The sequence below is a fragment of the Urocitellus parryii genome, chromosome 6 (genome assembly GCF_045843805.1).
Source record: "Urocitellus parryii isolate mUroPar1 chromosome 6, mUroPar1.hap1, whole genome shotgun sequence".
NCBI classification, from domain to species: domain Eukaryota; kingdom Metazoa; phylum Chordata; class Mammalia; order Rodentia; family Sciuridae; genus Urocitellus; species Urocitellus parryii.
In genome coordinates this window covers 100261958-100285187 of record NC_135536.1, presented here as the reverse complement: position 1 = coordinate 100285187, position 23230 = coordinate 100261958, and the positions used below count along the sequence as shown (strand labels likewise).

At 35.7% G+C, this 23230-nt stretch overlaps 1 protein-coding gene across 2 annotated transcripts in view; it reads right to left on the bottom strand.

Moving 5' to 3' along the window:
- Positions 1-23230, bottom strand: part of Unc13c (unc-13 homolog C) — a 544151-nt gene that overhangs the window by 40094 nt on the left and 480827 nt on the right. For both annotated transcript variants that reach the window (XM_026391056.2, XM_077799599.1), the window contains one exon: positions 17552-17699. In XM_026391056.2, the coding sequence (XP_026246841.1) occupies positions 17552-17699 (148 nt within the window). The remainder of the gene's footprint in view (positions 1-17551; positions 17700-23230) is intronic.

Genomic DNA, 23230 nt, shown 5'->3' with positions numbered 1-23230 from the left:
ACATTCATAAGCAGAAGAACCAAATCCCTTGGCTAAGTATGATAACTCCTTTTTGTGTGCAGGAACTCTGGCCTGAAGTTGTGGGAAAGTGTCTGTCTACCAGAAAACCTTGGGTCCTAAAAAATAGATCTAAAAAGAAGGATTATTTTCAATGAGCTCCTAATAAACCTGTTGTGATTCCTCTGGTGTACTGGTACTGCCCTTGGCTCTTGCATGCCTGAGGACTGGGCTTCCTGATCCTGCTGTCCATGAAGCATCTCATGATGTGATCCTGTTCAACTCTGCTGGCTACTGTCATGTGGTCTCTCCAGCTGTTGTCTGTGTGTGCACATGCACAGCAGAGGGCATCTCCTGAGGGTAAGCCTGGGGCCTAAGGTCATTTAGGTTTGCATCATGGTCATGCTCTTTACTTATATTTCAGTTCATAGATGAAAACCCCCACAAAACTAAACACCAAAATTGGTTGGCTTCTGTAGTCAACCCGTTCATGGTGGATGAGTTATCTAAAATTCACAGGAAGGCCTGTTTGGCATATGATGTAGGAAACAACTGTAGTACTTCTGGTAGAAAAGATGCCCACAGTTGGAGATCGACACTAATTATATGCCATGAGAAATATGACTTTCTGACAAATATAATCTCTACACTGGAACTTGCACGTATTTCTGGTTTGAACTTTTGGATTTCACTTTAAACCCTGCCAATTCAGCTAGACTCAGTCATACTGAGTATTTGACCAAAATTACCAGTTTGTTCAGTTGAAAAACAGAAACCAAGCCCTAAGATGATTATAACTGCTACTGAAGTCATATATATCATTAAAGATTTCTAAGTCATTTTGAGGCTTAATATTTTTATGCTTTGAGTAAATATATTGACTACTTTATTTGAGAGAGTGAGTGATTAATAAAATGAATAGAAAATTATTTTTTCAATTTTGGGGGGGCAAAATTTTTACATAATATCAAGTGAAAGTCATTGGAAAATTGAATCTGTACAAAGAAGCGAGAGAATGAAAAATGACAGTTGCTTACGAATTTCAAATTATTTCTGGAGAAGATGTTATTCATTTGTATCATTAACACCACCCTTATAAGTAGTAAGAAATGTATTTCCGTATAGTTTGAATGACAAAGTTAGAGGTGAAGACACAATTGCCCCAGATAATTTAAACAAAACAGCATTACAAATTCCATAATTAAGAATCCACTTCTACAGTATGTTGTAGGCATTATTCTAGGAGCTCTAATAAATATTCACTCATCTAATCTCACTAACCACTCAGGGATACTAATATCCTCTTTGTACAGGTGAGGGAACTGAGGCACAGAGAAGTTAATGAAAATTATTACAGCTAAAAATGGCAAAGAAAGAACCTAAAAAAATAGAACCGTATTTGAAAAAAATGTTCAATATATTTGAGAAAGTAAATTTTAAGTCAATTAATATTTTCTTGGTATTTGAGCAGAGAATGTTTTGGGCCCTAGGGTCCCAAATGAAGCAAGGTGAAGCAGAGTTCCACACAAACCCAAAACATCACTGTGCCATTGGAGCCGGTGAGGGGGTTGTCTGCAGATCATAGATGTTAATGCCAGGAGTCAGAGAAGGGTATCCTAGCCTTCTTTACCTCTTTCCTAGGATTTTCTAATCCTCTCTTCAGACTATATCACACTACAAAACCCATCTTACTACTACTAGATTGATTCATCCATGCTGGATATCTAGGACCAATTTCATTTTGTCCTGAAAATTAGTAAAATAAATAAATAATGGATTATCATCATCTCATTTCTTTAAAAAAAAGTGACTCAATTACTCATTAACGCCTGTTCAAATTGACTCTGTCAAATATTTTATTATCAAATATATCAATATCTTGTATGAGGACATCTGCTCTTACCTGACTAAAGTAAAAAGACACTTGCCACTTTAGAGGGGTTGAATAGGATAGAGAACCAGAGGACAGGAAAGGGAACTGGATGGAGAGGCTCTTTATCATATGTTTCCTTACCTCCCCTCCAAGTTTGATTGCTTATGGAGAGGAACTGAGTCATAGCTATTTCTAGGGATGAACTCCCACCGGGCCAGAAATGCTTATAAACTGAGTAAATGGCAGAGGGTAGATAGCGGACTCAGGACAAGTCCTGATCTCCTTGTAAGGTTAGGTATGTGATGTACCCATCTGTTGACTCTTACAGTATTGTATAATCTATACTTTGTACTCTTCTATCAGTTATATTGAGTGAATCTTACTGTATGAATTAGTGTTGGTTGTTTCTAAGAAAAATAGAATTCCTCCTCACAATAGACTCTGAGCACACAGAAAGTTCCAGGTTTATATCATTTCATGAGATTTTTTTCAAACTATACTGATGGAAAAATTCTGCCATATAACAGAACATGTATTTGTTTACAATCAACATGACTTAAAGTCTCACACTGAAATATAAATTTCAATCCCAATCAATAGTTCCATAAAATCTATAGAAATAATAAATTATTGCTGGAAGGAAACAAATTATCTGGGGAGATTTTAGTCATATTGGTATGTAAAAACAAATCTACAAATGATTAAATGTTCATTGAATGAATAACTGAATTAGTAAGTGGCGTGCTAATAAATGATTTTTGATCGATGACCTTAATTTGTACAACTCAGTGACATCACTGAAGGCCTAGGTAATTCCATTCCCACAGGATTACCTTTTTAGTTTCTTTCTTCACAAATACTCAGAAACAATTTACTCCCTGGCTGACCAGGAGCTGACTGCTCTAATCCTTGAGCCAATGCCCTTTACCCATCATCATGCTTTATTGACTGTCATTTCTGATAAATAATCATAGTCACAGGATCATTTATGATTTATCTCCCTTGACAGAATACATACCCCACAATGATAAAGGCTTAGCCCAACTTATTACTCTCATAAAAGGAAATGCCAATTAAAAATAAGCTAATCTAAGTTATTAAGGAGCACACAATAAAAAAGCAACACAGTAAGGCAAGAATATGAATTGTGCTTGTGGGAGGGTAAATGTCTAGATCAAAGTTATCACTTTATAATAGTCTATTATAACAATAAAATTCCTCATGTAAGTTTCTTATACTCACAAACCATTAAAAATTAATAGCAGCAGATACATACATCAGAAAGGGAAAGGAAATAAGACTTAGTGCTACAGAAAAACCATTCAACCACAAAGTAAACAAGTAAAAAATAATCTAAAAAACAACAAGAAAACAATAAAATGGCAGAGGCCCTGAACTCTTAATAACGATCTTGAATAAAAATGGATTAAATGAATAAAAATGGATTAAATTCTCCAATTGAAAGATAGAGTGGCTCACATGCAGGGCAGACAGAGCACTAATCTCCAGGATATACAAAGAACTCAACAAACTTAACACCAATCCAGATGCCCTTCAACAGAGGAATGGATAAAGAACTGTGGTACATATACACAATGGAATATTACTCATCATTAAAAGAAAATAAAATTATGGCATTTGCAAGTAAAGGATGGAGTTGGAGAATATCATGCTAAGCAAAGTAATCCAATCCCCCCACAAAATAAATATCAAAGAATGAATGTTTTATCTGATAAGTGGATGCTGACTCATAATGAGGGCAGGGGGGAGGCATGGATAGAATGGAGGAACTTTGGGCAAAGGAGTGAGAGGGCAGGGGAGAGGGTGTGGTGGTAGGAAATGTGGTGGAATGAGGTGACTATCATTGCCCTAGGTACATGTATGACTGCACATGTGGTGCAACTCTACTTTGTGTACAGAGAAATGAAAATTTGTGCTCCATTTGTGTACAGTGAATCAAAATGCATCCTGCTTTCATGTATAACTAATTAGAACAACAACAAAGAAATAAGCCAATCCCCCAAAATCAAAATCCAAATGTTTTCTCTGATAAGCAGATGCTAATTCCTAATTGTGACGGGGCGGGGGGAGAGGCTAGGGAAAAACAGAGGTACTTTGAATTAGGCAAAAGGGAATGAAGGGAGGGGAAAGGGTATGCAGGTAATAAATATAGTACAATAAATTGAACATTATTACCCTATGTACATATATGATTACACAACTGGTGTGATTATACATCATGTATAACCAGAAGAGCAAGAAGTTATACTCCATTTATGTATGTGTCAAAATGCATTCTTCTATCATGTGTAACTAATTAGAACAGATTTAAAAAGAAAAAAAAAACTAGACAAAGGTAACAAGAAGTACAGACCCATATCACTGAGGAACACAGATGCAAAAATCATCAATAAAATCCTAGCCAACCAATTCCAACAGCACATCAAAAAGGTCATCCACCACCATGATCAAATGGAATTCATCTCAGGGAAGGAAGAATGGTTCAATATGCACAAATCAGTAAATAGGATACATTGCATTAACATAATTAATGACAAAGTCAAATGATAATATATTTAGATGTAGAAAATGTATTTTATAAAATCCAACATTTTGTCTTAAGGGAAAAAAATCAAATTAGGTGTAGAAGGGATGATCTCTACATTGAAAACTAAAACATTAATGAAAACATCTAAAGTGAAATAAATCAAAGACATCCTGTGTTCACAAATTGCAATAATATCATAGAAATATTCGTGCTATATCTTCTTTGGTGTAGACACCAAGGTGACCTAGAGATTCAATAAGATTTCTGTCAGAATACCAATAGGATTATTCACAGAAATTGAAAAAAATATCCAGGATTTTGTATAGAACCATACACACATACACAAATCTCAAAAAGACAAATCTTAAATAAAATGGACAAAGCCGGAGGAATCACAGTACTTCAAAATATACTACAAAGATGAATATGGAAAACAGTGATACCAGAGAGTGGGGAAGGTATTGGAGATGGGGAGACAGAGGTGGGTTAAGAAGTAGAATGTTACAATTAGGAATAAGTTTTGATGTTCTGCTGCACAGTATGGAGATGCTAGTTAACACCAATGATTATACAAAATACCTGAAAGGTAGTGTTCTGAATGCTCTCACCACAAAGATATGGTACATTTATTAGTACAGATATCCTAATCATTGATTTTTATCATTACATAATGCATACATGTATTGAAACATCATGTAGAACCCCAGATCTGTATATTTTATGTAAATTTATTTATACACATACACACATACATATAATTATGTGTTGATTAAAAAGAAAATAAAGATGCTTAATTCTTTGTTATAGACTGAATTCTCTCTCTCCCCGTCTCCAAATTCATATAGAAAAGCCCTAATTCCAATGTGACTGTATGTGGAGACAGGGCTTTTAAGGAGGCAGCTGAAGTTAAATGACATCATAATGGTGGACCCCTGATCTGACAGGACTGGTTTCCTTGTAAGAACAGGAGGAGACACTAATTGCAAAACTATTTCCTTTCATAAAGATATGAGAGGTTTATTCTTTGGACAAAGCCAATCTAACACATCTGGTTACCTCAATTTTTCAGTGAGTTTAGGATGGGCTCTGTGAAGATGGTGCTCAGTCCTCTTAAGGACAAGTTCATGTCCACCTTTAAAACATGTATGTAACGGGTCATGATTCCTTGGCTAGAGGGAAGGGTGAAATTATTTTTATGTCTTTGCAGTCTCTTAGTGGATTTCCTGTGATGCACATTACCTTCTGGTTTAATGCTTATTCAATAATAAAACTTTTTCTCTCCTATCTTTGTGCAGAAGTTTTCTGAGTTGGGAAGAAATTTTGTTTTTAATTATATTTCTCCAACACTTTCCAGTACCAAATTAAATAAAAGACAATATACAAACATCTGTTGAATTAATATCTATGGTTTCATATCTGTTATTACTGCAGCTACTCAAAAAGTAAGGGTTCTAATAGAGTTTATTAATTTTAATTCTGATGCTCACATTAACTAATGGTAGGCTAAGATAAATATTAAATATTTCAAAATAAAATGGTTTTACTCAGATGCTTATAGAATCATTTTAAATGTTTGGAGAAATTACATTTCTTTGGTTAGAGGAAAAAAGTCATATACCCTAAAGACCAGTCTCAGCTGAAAATGTCTCATGATCCTTATTGGGTCACTAGGGGGACCAAGGAGAATGTCACAGTTGTACCTTGTATTATGGAAATTTGGACCATAATGTTTACCTAGAATTTACTAACCTTGCCATCTAAATAAACTGTAATAGGTAAGCCAGTTTGGAAATTAGTGGGTATCACAAAACAAAAGAAACTGGAAATTCTTTTCCATTTCCAATTTAGTTGCCTATAGTCTACTATTAAATTTCTTCGTAGTGGCTTTTCTTTTGACACAATTTTATTTCTTTTTTAAATGATGGAGGACACGGTATTATTTGCTCTGTTTAATTTGGTTTTGCATTGGGGGTTATGGTTGCTAAGGGGGATATGCTATCAAGTTACTTTGTCTTTTCAGTAAAAGGGAATTCAAGGTGTTTACAAACCAAAAGAATGAAATGACTTCAAGTAGAAAATAAAATGAAATGAGGCATAACTGTATACTACAAGATAGCAATGCAATTTAGAGCTGGAATGGGTCTAGTATGTTCTCAATCTATCATAAACACATTTTACATTATAAACATGTATTGGAAGCAAACAGCCAAGCCTTTTGTTGAGATTTATATGTTTTGGATTTTTGTTTTTAATTTGTTATTGTGATCTCTCTGCAGCCACAGGCCACAACAATCACTCTCTAGGAGAGCCCTAGCCAGGGGAAAGTTAGGTGTGTTTCTCAGGGGAAGAACCATAAGGTGAAAGCAAAATGCACACAACAGAACAGGCATTACTCACAGGTCCTGGAGAGGTTCTGGTGCCAAAGAAAGCCTAGAGGTGACAAGATGTTCAGCCTGGGAGTGTGCAGGAGAAGATTTGCCCTTTTTAAAGGTCTGATGCTTTAATCCCTTAGGCTGTCTCACATGGGTGCATATTGGCTAGTTTAAAGGGAGCCTCGTGAAGAAGGGGAATGTGTTTATAGGACTCTGGTGTTGACTATTAGGTTTTACTGTGGTCAGCTGCTGCAGATTGTGTTGGGTTGGAATCTGTGGGATAAAGAACAGAGGGGCTGTATCCCAGATGGCCACTTAGAAAGGAAAATTTTAACTAGACCAAAGGTGATAGGTACAACTGGGTTTCTAGACAACTTGTATCAGGCCTAAAAATGGATGCCATGACAATAAATATAACGACACTTTCCCATAGAACCTGGCTTTTAAATTATTTACATGATATTGCACATGAATAGAAACTAAATTGAAAACAATCCCTTTGTTTTAGACTACTAGGCAAGAATCAAGTTTTTTTAGGTTCTTACATGTATAAAGGCAATGCCATTGAAGTGGGATACTGGGGACTGAACCCAGGGTGTTCTATCACTAAGCTACATCCCCAGCCTTAGGTCTGCACTGCCACACCCCCTCGCTAAGGTAATGTCATTGAAAGAAAAAGTTATGAGGAGAAATGTGAGGGCAATACATACAGGCCTGAACCTTGACTTTGGCAAGCATGGAAGTCTTTATAGTTTTCTTTCATAAAAGCCCTTTTTTATTCTAGCTTCACCTTTTGTTCTTCCTTGTTTTAGTGCGGTCTTCAGGAGGATCTTCTGAGGGTGTAAAACACACGCTTTCATTTGGAAAAGAACATTTTTATTGACTATGTTTTGCTGTTTTGATTTTGGAGTGCTTCTTTTTTTCTGGAGGTTTCAGTCTGTACACACATTGCTAAAAAAACCAATAGCCTGAGATTATAGTGTTGCAGCCAACGAATTAACCCTGTATTAACCACAGATGGCCCTCATTAGAGGAGTTTCTCTGTATAAGACTTAACAATAAGTTTCAAAATATGGCCCCTGGGCCTGCAGCATCAATGGCACCTGGGACTTGTTATAAATGTGAATTTCCAGACCTCGCCCAGCCCTTCTGAGTCAGAAACTAAGACTTAGGCCCAGCCCTCGGTGTTCCCCAAGGTAAGGTGATTCAAATGTGCATTGACATTAGAGAAGCACCAGTTCATTGTTATTGAAACCATAAAGGATGTAGTGCATTACTTAAATACATACAAATGGCCAACATCTATAAGTCTTTAGATGATGCTGAAGGCCATTACCCTGTTTAACACTGGGCCAAGCTAATTGTAGTGATGATCATAATTCACATTTTTGGCTAGTTGGTTCTGTTCATGAGTACAATGATTTACCCACAGGATTCAATTAGACACACACTTCTCCCTTCTGGAGTGCTCAGATTCAATTAGAGACCTTTGGAGGCATTAGCCCTGAAGGTACTTACATGGAATGAGCACTTATCCTTCCCTGATATTCACTTCTTTCTGGACTACCTTTTTTTTAAATGGTGGCTTGCTCTGTGACTTCTCATATTCTACCTTCCTGTGGTACTTTTTCAGAGTTTGCATTGACTCCCTGGCTTCCAATAATCACCTTACCAATGTAGTTTCAGAATCCACTGCTCTGTTAACTATATCTCCCACCTGTCCAGTGCACAAGGTCACTTAGACGAGAACAGTGAAAAGGAGTCTGTCTGCAGGCTAGAAGAGATTCTTCACTTGGCTGGCACTTGAATCTTGGATTTCCCAAACTGAAGAGCTGTGAGAGGTAGACTTCTGTGTTTAGGCCACCCAGTCTGGAGTTTTGTCATGGCAGCTGAAGCTGACTGCGTGGCTGCTCCTGTGACCACAATTTGAGAGTGCTTCTCTATTTCACTCTGATGAGTCTCCTGGAGCCTAGATCTCTGTCTTGCTGATATGCCTCACTTGTCCCTCAGACATCCTTTAAAGCCAATTTTGAGTTATATCCCTTCTCTGAAATTTTTTTTAACCTTTTTATTTATTTATTTTTTTTAATGGATCGAACCCAGTGCTTCTCACATGCTAGGCGAATGTTCTACCACTGAGCCACAATACTGGCCCCTGAAATCTTTTGACTCCCTTGATCATAACAATTTCTCTTTCTTCTGAAAACCTTCATCAGGTTGTCTTTAGACTCATCTGTTATCTAGCACAAATTATTTGGTATGATTCCTTTTCTCGTCACATGGTAGATTCATTTCCACTGTAAGCTCCTTGGAGCACAGAAGTCACTTCTTGTCTTTTGAATAGTGCTTCGCACACAGCAGGGATTTAATAAGTGTATGATTTTATCTAACAACCACGGCATGTTCATTGAGACTTCGAATGTGAGTCATGCTGGTGTCCAGGTTTCTCAATCACTCTGAAAGCCTCTTAGGAATGTACAGCTTACAGTGGAGCAAACAGCTATTGACTTTCTGGCTTAGGGCTGCATCCTGATGGGATCGCTTTTTAAAAATATTTTGTAGTGGAAAGACGTATTCTTAAGATAGAATACATATAGAGACGATGATAATACAAGAAGAATGAACATTTACTGAGAGATGTCTGTGTGCAAAGTGCTTTATAGGTATTACCACTTGTAGTTCTCCCAGCAACCCAACAGTTAAAAATTATGTCATCTATTTTAAAGATGGAGAAACTTTGGGGTATGGAGGTTGAATGACTTATGCCAAGGCCATCTAGCAAAGCAGAGGGAGGGCAGATGCGTGGGCCACGATGCAAACCTGCAAGGCCTCATTTCCTTGTTTAAACAACACACCCATTTCTTGCCTCTCCTCTATAAACAAGATACTTTAATGCCAGAGGTTTATACAAGTTTAACTCCCAACTTTTGAAGATGTAGATTTACTATTTATATGCCACTTAACACAGTTCATACTCCCTTTTCTAAGATAAATTAAACACTTAATAGCAAGGCTGAACTTTTAGTGTCAAAGGATAACTGAAGGAAAACATATCCTGTGTCTTCTCTTGGAAGTTAGTTGTAAAGGACATATTCAGGTTGTGAGGCAATAATCTGCAGTTTTCGATTAATGCCCTGACCCCATTACTCTATAAACCCGTTCTGAGTAAATTTTTTTTTAAAAAAAAGCATTTTATCTCATTTTGCTTTCTAGACTCAATGATTTGAAGAATGTTTTTTTGACAAGTCAGTAGTCCCATGAGATTTCCAAACAACTGACTCTAGTTTCTATTTTACTTTCCAATCAGACCTAAAACAAAGGTAACAACAATAACAAAAACATTGACAAGTATCACAGGTATTCTAAGAAAGAATTACACAATTTGAACACACCTACTTTATCTTCAGAATTGCTTCATCTTAATCAGTGCATCATAAAATCACTGGTAATTTTCCTCGCTAAGTTTCATAAGTTACTAGTACTAGCAATGCAGTTTTGAGATCCTTTGACATCTAAAGAGAAAATTTAATTGGGCAGTTTATGTAAAGCCACAGATGAAAATACAAAGCCCTGTATGACTTCAAAATCTATTGCTTTGAATTAATAACAGCTTTGTAATCAATTAATCTGATTTACCTTGTATAGCAAAGTGTTTTTCATATTTATTTTTAAAAGAAGTATGATTCATAAAAGCCTGGACATTTGGCGATAATTGAACATTTGGCAAATTATAAGCAGCAGGAAAAAAAATCTATCATAATTTACTGCACAGAAGTAATTTATTTTGGAATCCTGTAAAAGAAATTTTATACACCAATCTTAATTAATTTAATAACTTTCACCTATTCTATTGCTGAACTCTATCTCAGGTGTGCCCTTAACTCCACCCCTATTCCTGCCACTCAAGCCCACCACAACTCTCACCTGGGTATTTTTACAGCCTCTAGCTTGTCTGCCTGCTTCTGTCTCATCTCTGATCAGTCTGTTTTCTATACTGCATTCTTCCTCAAATCATGTAATGACATTCAATTGCTCTTGGGTGTGATGACTGTCTCTAAAGAGCACCCAGAAGCAAAGTGGAATACTAGACCAAGAATCTGAAGCTCTCTGACTCTGTAGAGTTGTTTTGGGGCTAAAGTCAGAACAAAATTATTCGAAGGCACTTATAAACTGTAATAAACTATAAGTATAGGTGGTTGTTAGATTGTCATTTCAAGTTTTTGTTTTGCTTTGTTTTTAAAATAGGATATACAGTATTCACTTTCATAATTATCTAGGCCAATCTTAGTTTTTGAAGGCAAGTAACAGAGAAAACCATAAGTCTGAAAACGGATTCCAATACCATTAATACTCACTATAACCTTGGAATGAGATCTGCCTTTCATCCAATAGAGAAATAAAGAAATGTACCCCCCTCCATACACAGCTGTTCATTTAATATGGGTAGTGCTATGATAAAAATGAAACTTCCAAATAATCATGCCATAAAAAGAATGAAGAAACAATGGAACTACACCTGTTTTGAGTTAGAAATATGGATAGCCAGTTACTAGTTCAGTAAAAATGATGATTTTTCCTGTTGCATGACAAACAACAAGCACCTGCTTATTCCATGTTGCAAAAACTCTTAAATTTTACAACGTTCTTACCAATGACTCCCAGTTGTTTCACTCTGATTTCAAATTTCCAAAAAAGATGAAATGCTGAGCAACATAAATTGCATTGTAAGGAATCGAATCTGGGATTTTGATGTCCTGCCCAGAATGTGATGGAAATATTCCTATGAAAAGCTCTTTTTTTTTTTCATTCTGGACAAGTCAGTCATCAAAATTCATTATTTTGTCTCACTCTGAAGAGATAGTCTGATGCTTACTTATTTAAACATGATAATCTTTGATGATCCAAATGACAAAGAGTTGTAATCAAAAAAAAAGAAAAAAAAAGAAACTAGCAAAAAAAAGAAACTTGTATGATATCTAATAAATAGTATCAGCCACAGAATTATAAAAAAAAAAAGAAACTAGCAAGGCCCTAGAGATTTGTATCATATCAGTCAGTATTAATGGAAACAAAATTCAAAGTAATGCTAGGGTAGTTTTAAAAAGTGTTTTCAAAGGGTGTGGGGAAACTACAAGGGATTATGGAGCTACTAACACCTCTCACCCATAAGGGGTGAGGGATGGAAATAGTTACTGGCATTTGGAAGGAGGGAGTTCTTGAGATAAGCTTGAGATAAGTTCAGGACATAGTCAGCCTGAGGGAACCATGTTCAGAGGGGAGATTGGAGAATGCATATTTGGCCTCACTTTTCCTCTTATAGGGTTTCGGAAGGAGTGCTTACTGTCTGACCCAAATAGGAAATAGAAGGAATCTGTAATCCATGCTGCTGCGCCTCCTGGGAAGAGAGTAGAGTGGATCAGGAGGAGCAAACAAATATTCAGCACAGCCTTTCCTTTTACTGTGTCTAGCACTTAGCACCAAGTCTGGCACAAGGTAAATGCTCCTAAAACTGAAGCAAATGAAAGGATACATGAATTTTTCAGTGACCTAAACTGAGCATAGTAGCACACTTCACTTTGTCCTAGTTGCTTTTGAGTTTTATTTAACAGACTTAATAAAATATCATCATTTTAAAAGTTTGATAAAAATAATCTTATTCTTTCTAACTTTATATACCCCTCCAGTGTCACTTACTATTTCTTCCCTTGTATGATAACTAATAAATAGTATCAGCCACAGAATTATAAGCTATTTTTTCCCTAAGGGTGCAACATATGCATATACACACTTTGGGTGCTCCAGATTTTAGCGCAAGGCCATGAATATACTTGCTTTTGATAAAGGCTTGTGGTCCCATAAATTAAAACTGAGAAACCACGTTATATCACACAATTAAAAATTTTTGACATTTTATTTAATAGTATTCGTTTGTCCTAAAATTTACTAAGCATTTACTTGTACCCTGCATTGTACTGAACACAGATTTCAAGGATGTATTAGCAAAGTGCCTCTTTTCTGTAAGAGGAGAGAATTATCAGTTACCAACCATGATATGACTCACTGTGCTCAGGGAGGTTACAATACGAACACTTGGGATGATGGAGATGAGGGTAGAGAAGAGTAGGACAAAGAGGGAAGACCAAAGTAGCAATATTTTGTAAACAACCACACTAGATGCCAGAGGAGTAGAATCAGGCTTTGTTTGAAGGGTTTACTGGAAGCAGGATGCATTTTCTTGCACTCAACTTGGATCACTACAATATAAATTCTTCTAATTAGAGTTCAAAAGTTTCATAGCTCTTAAGCATGTCTAGCAACTAGGGCTAGAATGATAGGACATTGGGAAACAAAGAAAGAAGTAAGAAGGATCTAGAAGGAGTTTGTTGTCTGCGTAAAAACAAAAGTATCAATTTGAAGAAAATCTGAATAGAGGAAGATTAGTCACATAAAAATGTAAAGTAAGGTGGGAGTTTGCCCAGTTTTCAAACCTAGGGAGAAGGAATCCTGGGCTGGGGTAAGCCAGACTAAGACACCATATTTCTTTGCTGATGAAAATGAGAGTGAGCTGGGAGTGGTGGCACATGCCTGTAATCCAGGTGGCTCTGGGTGCTTAGGCAGGAAGATCACAAGTTGGAGGCCAGCCTCAGAAATTTAGGGACACTCTAAGCAACTTAGTGAGATCCTGTCTCAAAATAAAAAAATAAAAAGGGCTGGGGATGTGGTTCAGTGATTAAGTGTGTGTGGGTTCAATCCCTGGTACCAAAAAAAGAAAAAAAGAAAATGAGAGTGAGATAGTGGTGTGTGTGTGTGATGGATGGATGGATGGAGAGGATTGTCTCTGCTACTTATTATCTATGTGACTCACACTCCAGTAAGTTTCTGAACCCATCTGTGACTTAATGCCCTCATCTGAGAGGTGCAATAATGCTACTGGTTTTGCAGGATGATTGGAGGAATAGCACAGAGGTAGACTGCTTGCTTGGTGCACAATAGATGTTTGCTCAGCATTACTGTTAACCTTATTCACTTGCCATTTCTACTTTGAAAAGGGCGTCAGCATTTTCAGAAGCATAACCCTTCCTATTCAAGTTGTTTGTGTACAGCTTTTTGACTGCACAGAGGATCTTCACCCAGATTTGTGATGTGAAAGTCATCAGACTGACTGCAATGTATGAAGAGCCAAACTTTACAAATTCTCCTTCTTTTTCCACTTCTGACTCAAAATAAAGGCTAACCCTTGGTCTTGAAAGGCTGTACTAGCTAGTCCAATAGTCCCCAGGGAAAGGACAGTGACAGATCGATTGGACAGGATTCCTGATCCCTGCTTATTTCTGAAAGACTTGCAAGCTAAAACAAGAAACCACTTTCTGACTAGGTTTTCAAATCAGCATTAAATTGAAAATGGCTGAGTGGATTTTAATATTGCTTCCCCAAATAAGCTGAAGACATTTCTCAGCATTTTCTTCCACAGGTAGCTAACCATTTAAAGTTTCAGTTAAGGCCAATGGCTCCAAATCTCAGTATTTAATTTTAATGTCAGTTTCTTTTGTCAACTAAATGTGATTAATATTTAGTTTCTCTATATTTCTGATTAAGAAAAGACCCTTACTACAGTGAACCATTTTATAGAATGGTTTCTTTTCCACTTTGAGGTATATACTTTTTATTTTGAGGAACACAATTAGAGACAATTAATACCTCTCTAGGTAAACTGACCCCAAAAGACTATATTTGAAGGATATTTCCAAATTTTACTATTGAGAATAAAAATTTCTTAGATATGTAATCTGGCATTTAAGCTTTCCATACTTTATGTTAGATGGTATCAGAAATAACACTTTTTCCACTTAAATTATAAAAATCATAAAAAAATAAGAGGGACCAATTCCCTCATTGTATTAAAGCATTATGATTGTACTGAAGTATATTAATAGATCCAAAAATGTGAATCTGTAGCCCTCTGCTTCCTGTTTTAAATTAAACTCAACTTCAGCAGGATACAGGTTATTAAAATGACCAAAATGGTGTGATTTAAATTTTAAGAAACTTCAGATAAGCAGTGACTCAAGGATTTTACTAATAAAAAGTAAAAAAAAGAGGATAGATAATAGAATAAAAACATTTCAGCTTGTATATTTTAATTAGTACAGTTATCAACTATAAAGTTTCATTTTCTTTATGAAAGTTATAACTTATAAACATCTCTTTTCTGTGAAAAGGTTTTATGATTCAGGTTTCTTATGCTTTAATAAAAACTCACATAAGGACAGATGGCTCAACAATTATTATTCTATGTTTCATTCCAAATTGTATTACCCATTGGAAAAAAAAGTGACTTAATATGTTAAAGTTTTACACATTTTTCACTGTCTAAAACTGCATGAAATATTAAGGGAGCCCTTGGTATAATGATATAACTGTTAGGAAAAACTTCTCTTTTCCTGATGAATATTGTAATAAAGATTCAAGAAATGCATTTTATACCAGTTTATAAAACTGTAAGTAACCAATCTTTGAGAAGCAACAACAAAAAGTATGAATTTTCAAGTTAACTAGCTAGTTTAAACCACTGAATCAACTTCTAACTGAGGAATATGTAAAAATTCTTACAAATAGTAAAATAATTTCTGCAAATGTTACCTAAAAACCTGGCACAGTATCTCTGTATATTTTAATGGTGCAGAGAAACCCAAGACTGATTTTAATATTTATTGAAAAAAAATATGTGGTGATGTGGTGAGTAGTTTTACTTTAAAAGCAAAATAACCTTTTTCCTCATAAGAATATATCATCAATGTGTGTGCTGCATTGGGATTCTGAAATAAAGAATGTAAGTTATACCTTCTTGGACAGCATCTGCATCCAGAACACCTTTCTCTTTTTATATTCTCATGGCCCAATCTACTCACTTGCTTCTCGGCCTTTCCTTTCTCTTCAAGCCAAAATTTCCATTCTTCTAATGTGATCTACTTTATATAACTTCTTTCTTTTTAGCTTATGTTAGATAAAGGTGTCCCAACCTCCACACTATTGCCATTTGGAGCCAGATATTTTGTTGTTGTGTTTTGGGGGCTTCTCTGTGCATTTTAGAATGCTTAACAGCATCCCTGGCCTCTACTTACTAGAGGCCAGAGGCCAGCAAGGCAACCTCTAGTCCCAGATGTGAAAATGAAAGCTCCCCAGATGTTACCAAAAGTCCCCTGGGAGACAAAAAACACCCCTGCTTGAGTATCATCATGTTACAGCCACTTGTATACAAAACTTCATCTTTACCTTTGAATATTCTTGTTTGTAAGAGACAGAGTTGAAAGGTGATGCTTAGTAAATATTTGTTAAATGAATGCAGAATAAGATGTTGTCTTAGTATTGGGGTATATTGGTAAAATAATAAACACATTACTCATATATTGAGCTCAGTTTCACTTATGTACTTCAGAAATTCTGCGTCTGTTTTGGATTTATGTTTTTTTTTTTTTTTCAGTGTATGGAATAGAGAAAGAAGAAAAGGTAGTATTTTTCCAATATGACAGATATCATTTGAACTCTGTGGTTCATAAATTTTTAATGAGATTTGAAGGACCTTGTACTTTTTAATTTCCTTCTTTTATTTTGTTTATTTACTTATTTGCTACTAGAGAAAGATGACATTCAACTCTTTTCCAAAAAGAGAACAAAGAAGGAAGAAGGCAGGGTAAAAATAGGAAAGAAAGGAGCAGGGAAAAATTAAGAGAAGAGGAAGAAAAAAAAGAATAAATGATCAAGCTACAGCAGGCTCCTCTATACTTATAAACACACCTATGAAATAGTTAAATTCAAATAAAAATATCTTTTTATCTTATTTTTATTTTTTGCCATGCTAGGAATTGAACCTAGGGTCTCTCGTATGTTGAGCAAGCATTCTACCACTGAGCTACATACCCAACCCTAAAAAATATTTTTAAAGGAACTTGTATTGTTTGACTTCAACACAGTCAAAAGAAGTAATTAATTAAAATGTCTTTTCCCCTGTATATACTACTACAGTTAATCTAACAGACAGACAAGGAAAAAAATAGAAAAGGATGAGGCAAAAAAATTTTTTAAAGAAAAGTTAATTTCATTCAATAATTCTGTATTCCCAAGTTAAGGAAATATGAGAAAAAGTACAAGTAATCGGGAAAAATTCATTCAAGGTATTTAGCCATGGTACTTATCATCAAGGACATGTGTACACAGTAGATGAGAACTTAGAACCTATATCTGGACTTGTTGAGTTTGTATCTGGCTCTCTATTCTTCAGCCATGTGACCTCAGGTTTGGATTGTCCCAGAAGCAGAACCTAAGACCAGCATTCAAAGGTAATGAGTCTACTTGGAAAGTATCTGGGAAACACTGGTAATAATAGCGAGAGATGTAAGAAAAGGAAAAGAAACAATAGTAAAGAAGGACATGCCATCAGGCCAGCCTACTGAGGGGAACTGGAACCCTCTCCCCAGGGGAACTCTGGACTGATGTGAGTATAGAATATACATCAGGGTTGTCCCAAATACAGGAGATGAAAGTTGTTTTCCTTTCTCTTTTTGTAACTGGCCAACTTCCTGTTCCTTTCAATTATAATTAATGAATGCTAAAATTCTGGTACTCTCTATTAACCATAATTCTCCATTCCTAATGATGCTTCAGTTTACTCTAGCAAAAATATTAACACTATAATAATTCTGAGGTTGAATTTTAGTTTAGTGTTCAGTTTACCTTATTCTCAGGTCGAATGTGTTAACTTACTCTGTGAGGTTTGAGTGTCTATGAATTTCTTTATCAAGGCATCAGTAGTTTGGGTATAAAGACTGAGAGCGTATCTCAGGGACTGAAGATCTGGGCTTTTCTCCAGGAAATTCTTTTTCAGGCCATTTCCTCCTGCATGAAAATATTGCTAAAAAGGGGGGAAAAAGTCATATAAGCAGAGGGAAGTAGTACTAGAAGATAATAAAATTACTTTATTACTGTAATAGAGAAACTCAAAATAATAATACAGTATGATAAGTGACAGGTAGGTACAATATATAATACTAACATTTGTACAGTGCTAACTCATCATCATCTAATTCAAGTTCCTAAGAAATAAGATTTTTGAAGGTCTATAGTTTTTCCTTTCATTCAAAACTTTAGTTAAACAAATAGGTTATGAAGTTATTATAGTGTTACAATTTTCCAATTGTTTATTCATTTCAAATTCTAGAGCATGAGAAAAATAGGGTTATTAAAATTTCACAGAGAAGGTAGCTCCTGGTCACCTAATTTGCAGATACTAATTTAAAATTCTAGGTTAAAGCCTACCACTCCATCTTTCCCAACCTCTAATCACACAATTGTTTAGACACAGACCAACCTGATGAAGCAGCATGGTACTTGGAAATTCAATAACCCCCAAACTATGTATATGATGACCATAAAAAAAATAGATTTTGGTGTTGTTGTTTGTTTGTTTGCTGTTGTCTTGTAAAAAGTTCAAAACATTTTAATATTTGTATATAAGAGGTGGCACACTCCTATAATCCCAGCAGCTCTGGAGGCTGAGACAGGAGGATTACAAGTTCAAAGCCAGCCTCAGAAATTTAGCAAGGCCCTAAATAACTCAGTGAAACCCTGTCTCTAAATAAAATACAAAACACACACACACACAAAAAACCCCAAGCAAACAAACAAACAAACAAACAAACAAAACGCCTAAGGATGTGGCTCAGCGGTGGTTGAGTATTCCTGGATTCAATCCCCAGTACCAAAATACAGCATTTCATGTTGTATTATACACAAACACCTTTTTGAAAGGCAGAATGTCTAGAAATAGGTGATAGAACTGTGGATGTTTTGTAAAGGTCAGGGAAAGGGTTCTCTTTTCCTGTACCAATAATACTAGAGGGAATTGAGTATTTACTAGTTATCTGTGGCTCACTATGATCTATAATTCTGACAGAATGAAATATTTTGAAGATGCTCAACAAATGATTCCTATACACCCACTTAAATGGATATGTGTCATCCTTTCGTCTCAGTCCTTAAGAAATTCTGAGGTGGAACAATTCAATGAACTAAAAAAAATCATAATTATCTCAGATTTCTCCCCTATTCAAAGGGAGATGCAAAAAATTATTCTGGGAATTTATAAGCATCTGCAGGTACTTTGAAAAAGTAGAATTAGAAGAGATTCAGGGTGTAGGGCAGAGGAAGTAGGCAATAGGGCTATAACCATAAGAAAGATTGCTACAATTGCAGTTCTTCTTCCCAAGAAGAAAAACTTATAATTGTGTAAAATTTGACTTAATGATGCTGAGTACACTATAAAATGCAAGCTGTAGCAAGAGCTGTGTGTGTCTCTGAAGAGAAAACAGAGAGAAATGGGAAAGGCCTTTTCTTCCTCTGTAAAAGAAGAAAAAATATGATATTTAAAATCGTTCTACACTTGGATCTTCTTATAAAAATGATAAAATATCCTCCCATGCAGACAATCCAGAATTGTTTCAAGAACCTCAATGGATGGAAAAAATATACTTCTTTTCATCAAGAAACATGGCAAAAATGATAAGGTGTATTGATGGGGAAGGTTTTGCTTGGTCCTGACTGTGTCACCTGGAAGAGGGGTGGGGTGTCTTTGGAGGTCTATTTACATAATGAACCAAGAAGCTACCAGAACTGATAGCTTATCTTAAGATAAGAAGAGAGAACTCTGGAAGGGAAGGCATTCTCTCTGCCAGTGTCTCTCAGGTAAGCCCCAGTCTTAACAAACCTGAGCATAACTGCTAGAAGATTATAATACGAGAGAGGAGGCGGGGAGACCAAGGTGACAAAGTAATATTTTGCCATTTGTCAGGAAAAAATGGACAAAAAAGAAACATGAATGTTCTCTCTACTGTACTCATCTGGATTATTTTTACTTTTTACTGTCTTTGAGCTATTTAAAAACTGTAAATTATAGAAAATTTCTAATAATGTAAATGACTTTTTTTATCCATAGAAATGTAAATAAACTATCTTCTGAGGTATGCAACTGATTATTGTTCTGTAGATAGACATGTTTTACATCTATTTGTAAAGTTATTTTAGTTCTCTTGTTGCTTATATATATGTGATTCTTGTAATTCCATTGAGCCAGCTGCAATATATTACTGCTTTCCTCATTAATTGATGAGTTAGAAAACATTTTGACCCATTTCATAATTGCACCATTATACTCTCTTTTAAAAACTATTCTTTAAGAGTGTTTAAAAGTCACATAGGTGACAAGATTCGTAAGGCTGACCATAATTCTTACCATCTAATTTGTGAGGATTGGGTCATGAAACTTTTTATTAAACTTGTGTCATGAGTCAGACCTTGTGCTGGAATCCAAAGAAATAAAACAGAAGTACAGTGATAGTTCTCAGAGGGATTATAATCTGGTAGGAAAATAAAACCAACATGTGAACAAATGACCCCAAAACCACATTGCAGGTGTAATAAAAGTTAGTTGAAAATACAGAGTATGTGGGGAGGCAAGTGTTTCTACTGAAGAACACTTTAGTTTTCTACTAAAGGCTTCCAAAGAAGTGATCTCTGTGGTATTTTTTCAGTACTGCTACTTTTAACTTCAGCAGCCACCAGTTAATTCACTGCAGTGAACCTGGCAGGGAGGATAATCCCATGAAGTAACCAGAGAAATCCTGGGAGTCTCAGCATCACCTAGATAGAGCAGAGGTACTTGTTGTTCTCACAATATATTCTGTTGATGAAGTTTTGAAAAAACACTGCTTGCTATTGTTATTCTATTCTCATCACTAAATTTGGGCTGCCTAGAAGCTACACGGTGCTTCTAGGCAGTAGAGGTCCTAGAAAAGAGATGACACAGTACTTTTGGAGATTCACCATGCTTATTAGTACAGTAAAGCCTAGTAAAGTGAGCCACAGTGGTAAAGCAATCTTTCTAACCTTTTATTAATATATCTGGGTTATTAAAATCAGTTGGTCAGAAGATACCTACATCACTGGATGTCTATCAACTATTTCGAGGAGGCAAGTGTTCCATAGAATATGATTTGGGAAAACCTAGGAAAGAAGAATGTGTTGAACTTCATATAATTGACATAGTTTTGAGGACCTAGAAGGCTATGTAAGAAAGAACAAGAGTTAAGGTGTAAAGGCATATGTAACACATTTACCCTTTTATCCATTTTTCTATAATAACTCTATAGGAAGAAGTGTTTTTCTACCAAGACATTATTTTGTAGGTGTTGGGACTTAGGGGACTAATCATGAATTAAAAAAAAATCACAAACTTTAAGGTGTAATTTTTTCCTGCGTAAAGCCCAGGGGCCTCCCTAGAGTTTTGGGGTTATGGTATTCACCTGACTTTTTCCTTTTTAGCCACAGAGTCTTATGAGTAATTCTGTTGAAAGCTGTAGCAGGATATCTGGTGAACAAAAGATCTCTAAGGGCAGAAACAGTGCCTTTGTCTTTTGAGGGTGTTTTATAATTGGAGATGTTGCAAAAAAGAAACCTAGGATAGAGGGTCATTATGTCAGGAGAGAAAACAAATTGCAATGGTGCTAAGAATGAAAGCTGCCTATTCAGCGGACACAGGAAAATAACACATGCCATAGACTCCTCAGTCAAACAGTAAAGGAAGTGATTTCTATGGCTATGCAAATGCAAGGTCTCTGAGAATGCTTTATGGAAGTCTTTCTCAGGGTGTTTAGATATCAGGTGACAGCACCCAAAGCACTGATAATCAGGAGAAAGAGGGCTGTGGTTAATGCATGGACTTTGGCCCTCAGAAATTTCACATTCAGTTTTGACTCTTTGAAACTGACCCTGAAGGAACAGGGAAGAGAAATTTTTATTTTGCTGAGGCTTGAATTTGAAGAACAGAAATGTGGGACTGATGTTTGGGGCTGGATGTCTTAAGTATTAAAATCCACCATCCACAGTTTAATACAGTTCAGTTGATTTCCACTCATTATAGTGAATTATATACTAGAAGAAAATTATATGCTAGAGGGGAATTATACACTAGAGGGAAATTTGTAAATGTGGGGTTTTGAAGCTTTCTGAATGTCTCCCTTATGCATGTGAAAGTGGATTACTTTCCATTGGTTCTAAACAAAAGATGGAGATTCAATTTCTTATTTTTCCTTTATGACCTGCGGCATAATCTAAAGACTCTCCAGTTTGATCTGCTGTTTCCTTCAATGTCTGAAAGACCATCATATAATAAAGGAATTAGAATTATTTTACAGTAGTTCAAAGGACAGGAAGAGGGCAAAGACATAACTAGAAGTAGTGGGGAAGTAGATTTTGGTTTGATATAAAGAAAACATTTCTAATTATAGTACATCTTAAAAATCAAAACTGTTACATGTGAGTTAGTGAAAGCCTACCACTGGTCATTAACTAGTGATGGCCAGTTGACCAAGGGCTAACAAGGGCTAACTACCCTATAAGATGACATCTCTCTATAGGTGATTGACAAGGTGTTGAGTCTTGGGTCTGAAATTTTGAGATTCTACAATTCTCTTTACTTTATTGGCCACTCATTACAATATCTCAGAAGATATAATTATTCTGACTTCTGTACAATGTGAGTTTTCATATAGGTTATTTAACCTCTCTAGAAGTTTGTTCATTTATAGACCAGTAGCAGAGATATCCATATTGCCTGTTGTGTTATAAATATGTAATTAAATACTTTATCTGGAAGACCTATTGAATGGTAGAGTTCTTTTCACTTGTCAAAAAAAAAAATATTTAGTTGGTGGAATAATCTCCAAATCTATAGTCTACCTTGGTCTCCTAAGCACCAGCTTATGTCTCAGGCAGATGGATATGTATTTCCATGTTCCTAAAACCATATCTAATTTCAACGTGGCAATGGGAAGGAAGTCCTTCTGCCTGATTTATTATTTTTCTTAGTAGAACTATGCTTTCCCAGTCACCGAAACCACTGAGTTCACCTAGGCTTCTTCTCCCTCTTGCCTCATATTGAATTGCCAAGTTCCAGTGACTCTGCTTTTATTTTTTCATCATATCCATCTTTTATTTTCTACTTCTGTAACCATCGTCTTGATGAAAGCCCTCATCATTTATGAATTAAATAATTGTGATCTCTGTGAGTATAATCTTGAACTATGAAATCTATTTTGCACATTTCTATAAGATTTTATTCTTATAGAAATGACATTTTTAGCATACAGTATTTTCAAAATCAGGAATGAGTTCTCTTTTGGAGAATATACTTGAGGCACAAAAGAAGCTTGGTATTTTCAACCCAGGCATTCTCCCTCAACCTCATTTTACACTGTTTCAATATGCAAACATTCAGTAAGTTCACTCCAGGCCACCCTGGGGTCTAGTCTTGACTTCCAGAACTTTCTTTTTGTGCCTTTCCATGGTAAATTTTTTTTTCCTGTTTATGATCCTGTCATGAATCCTCTG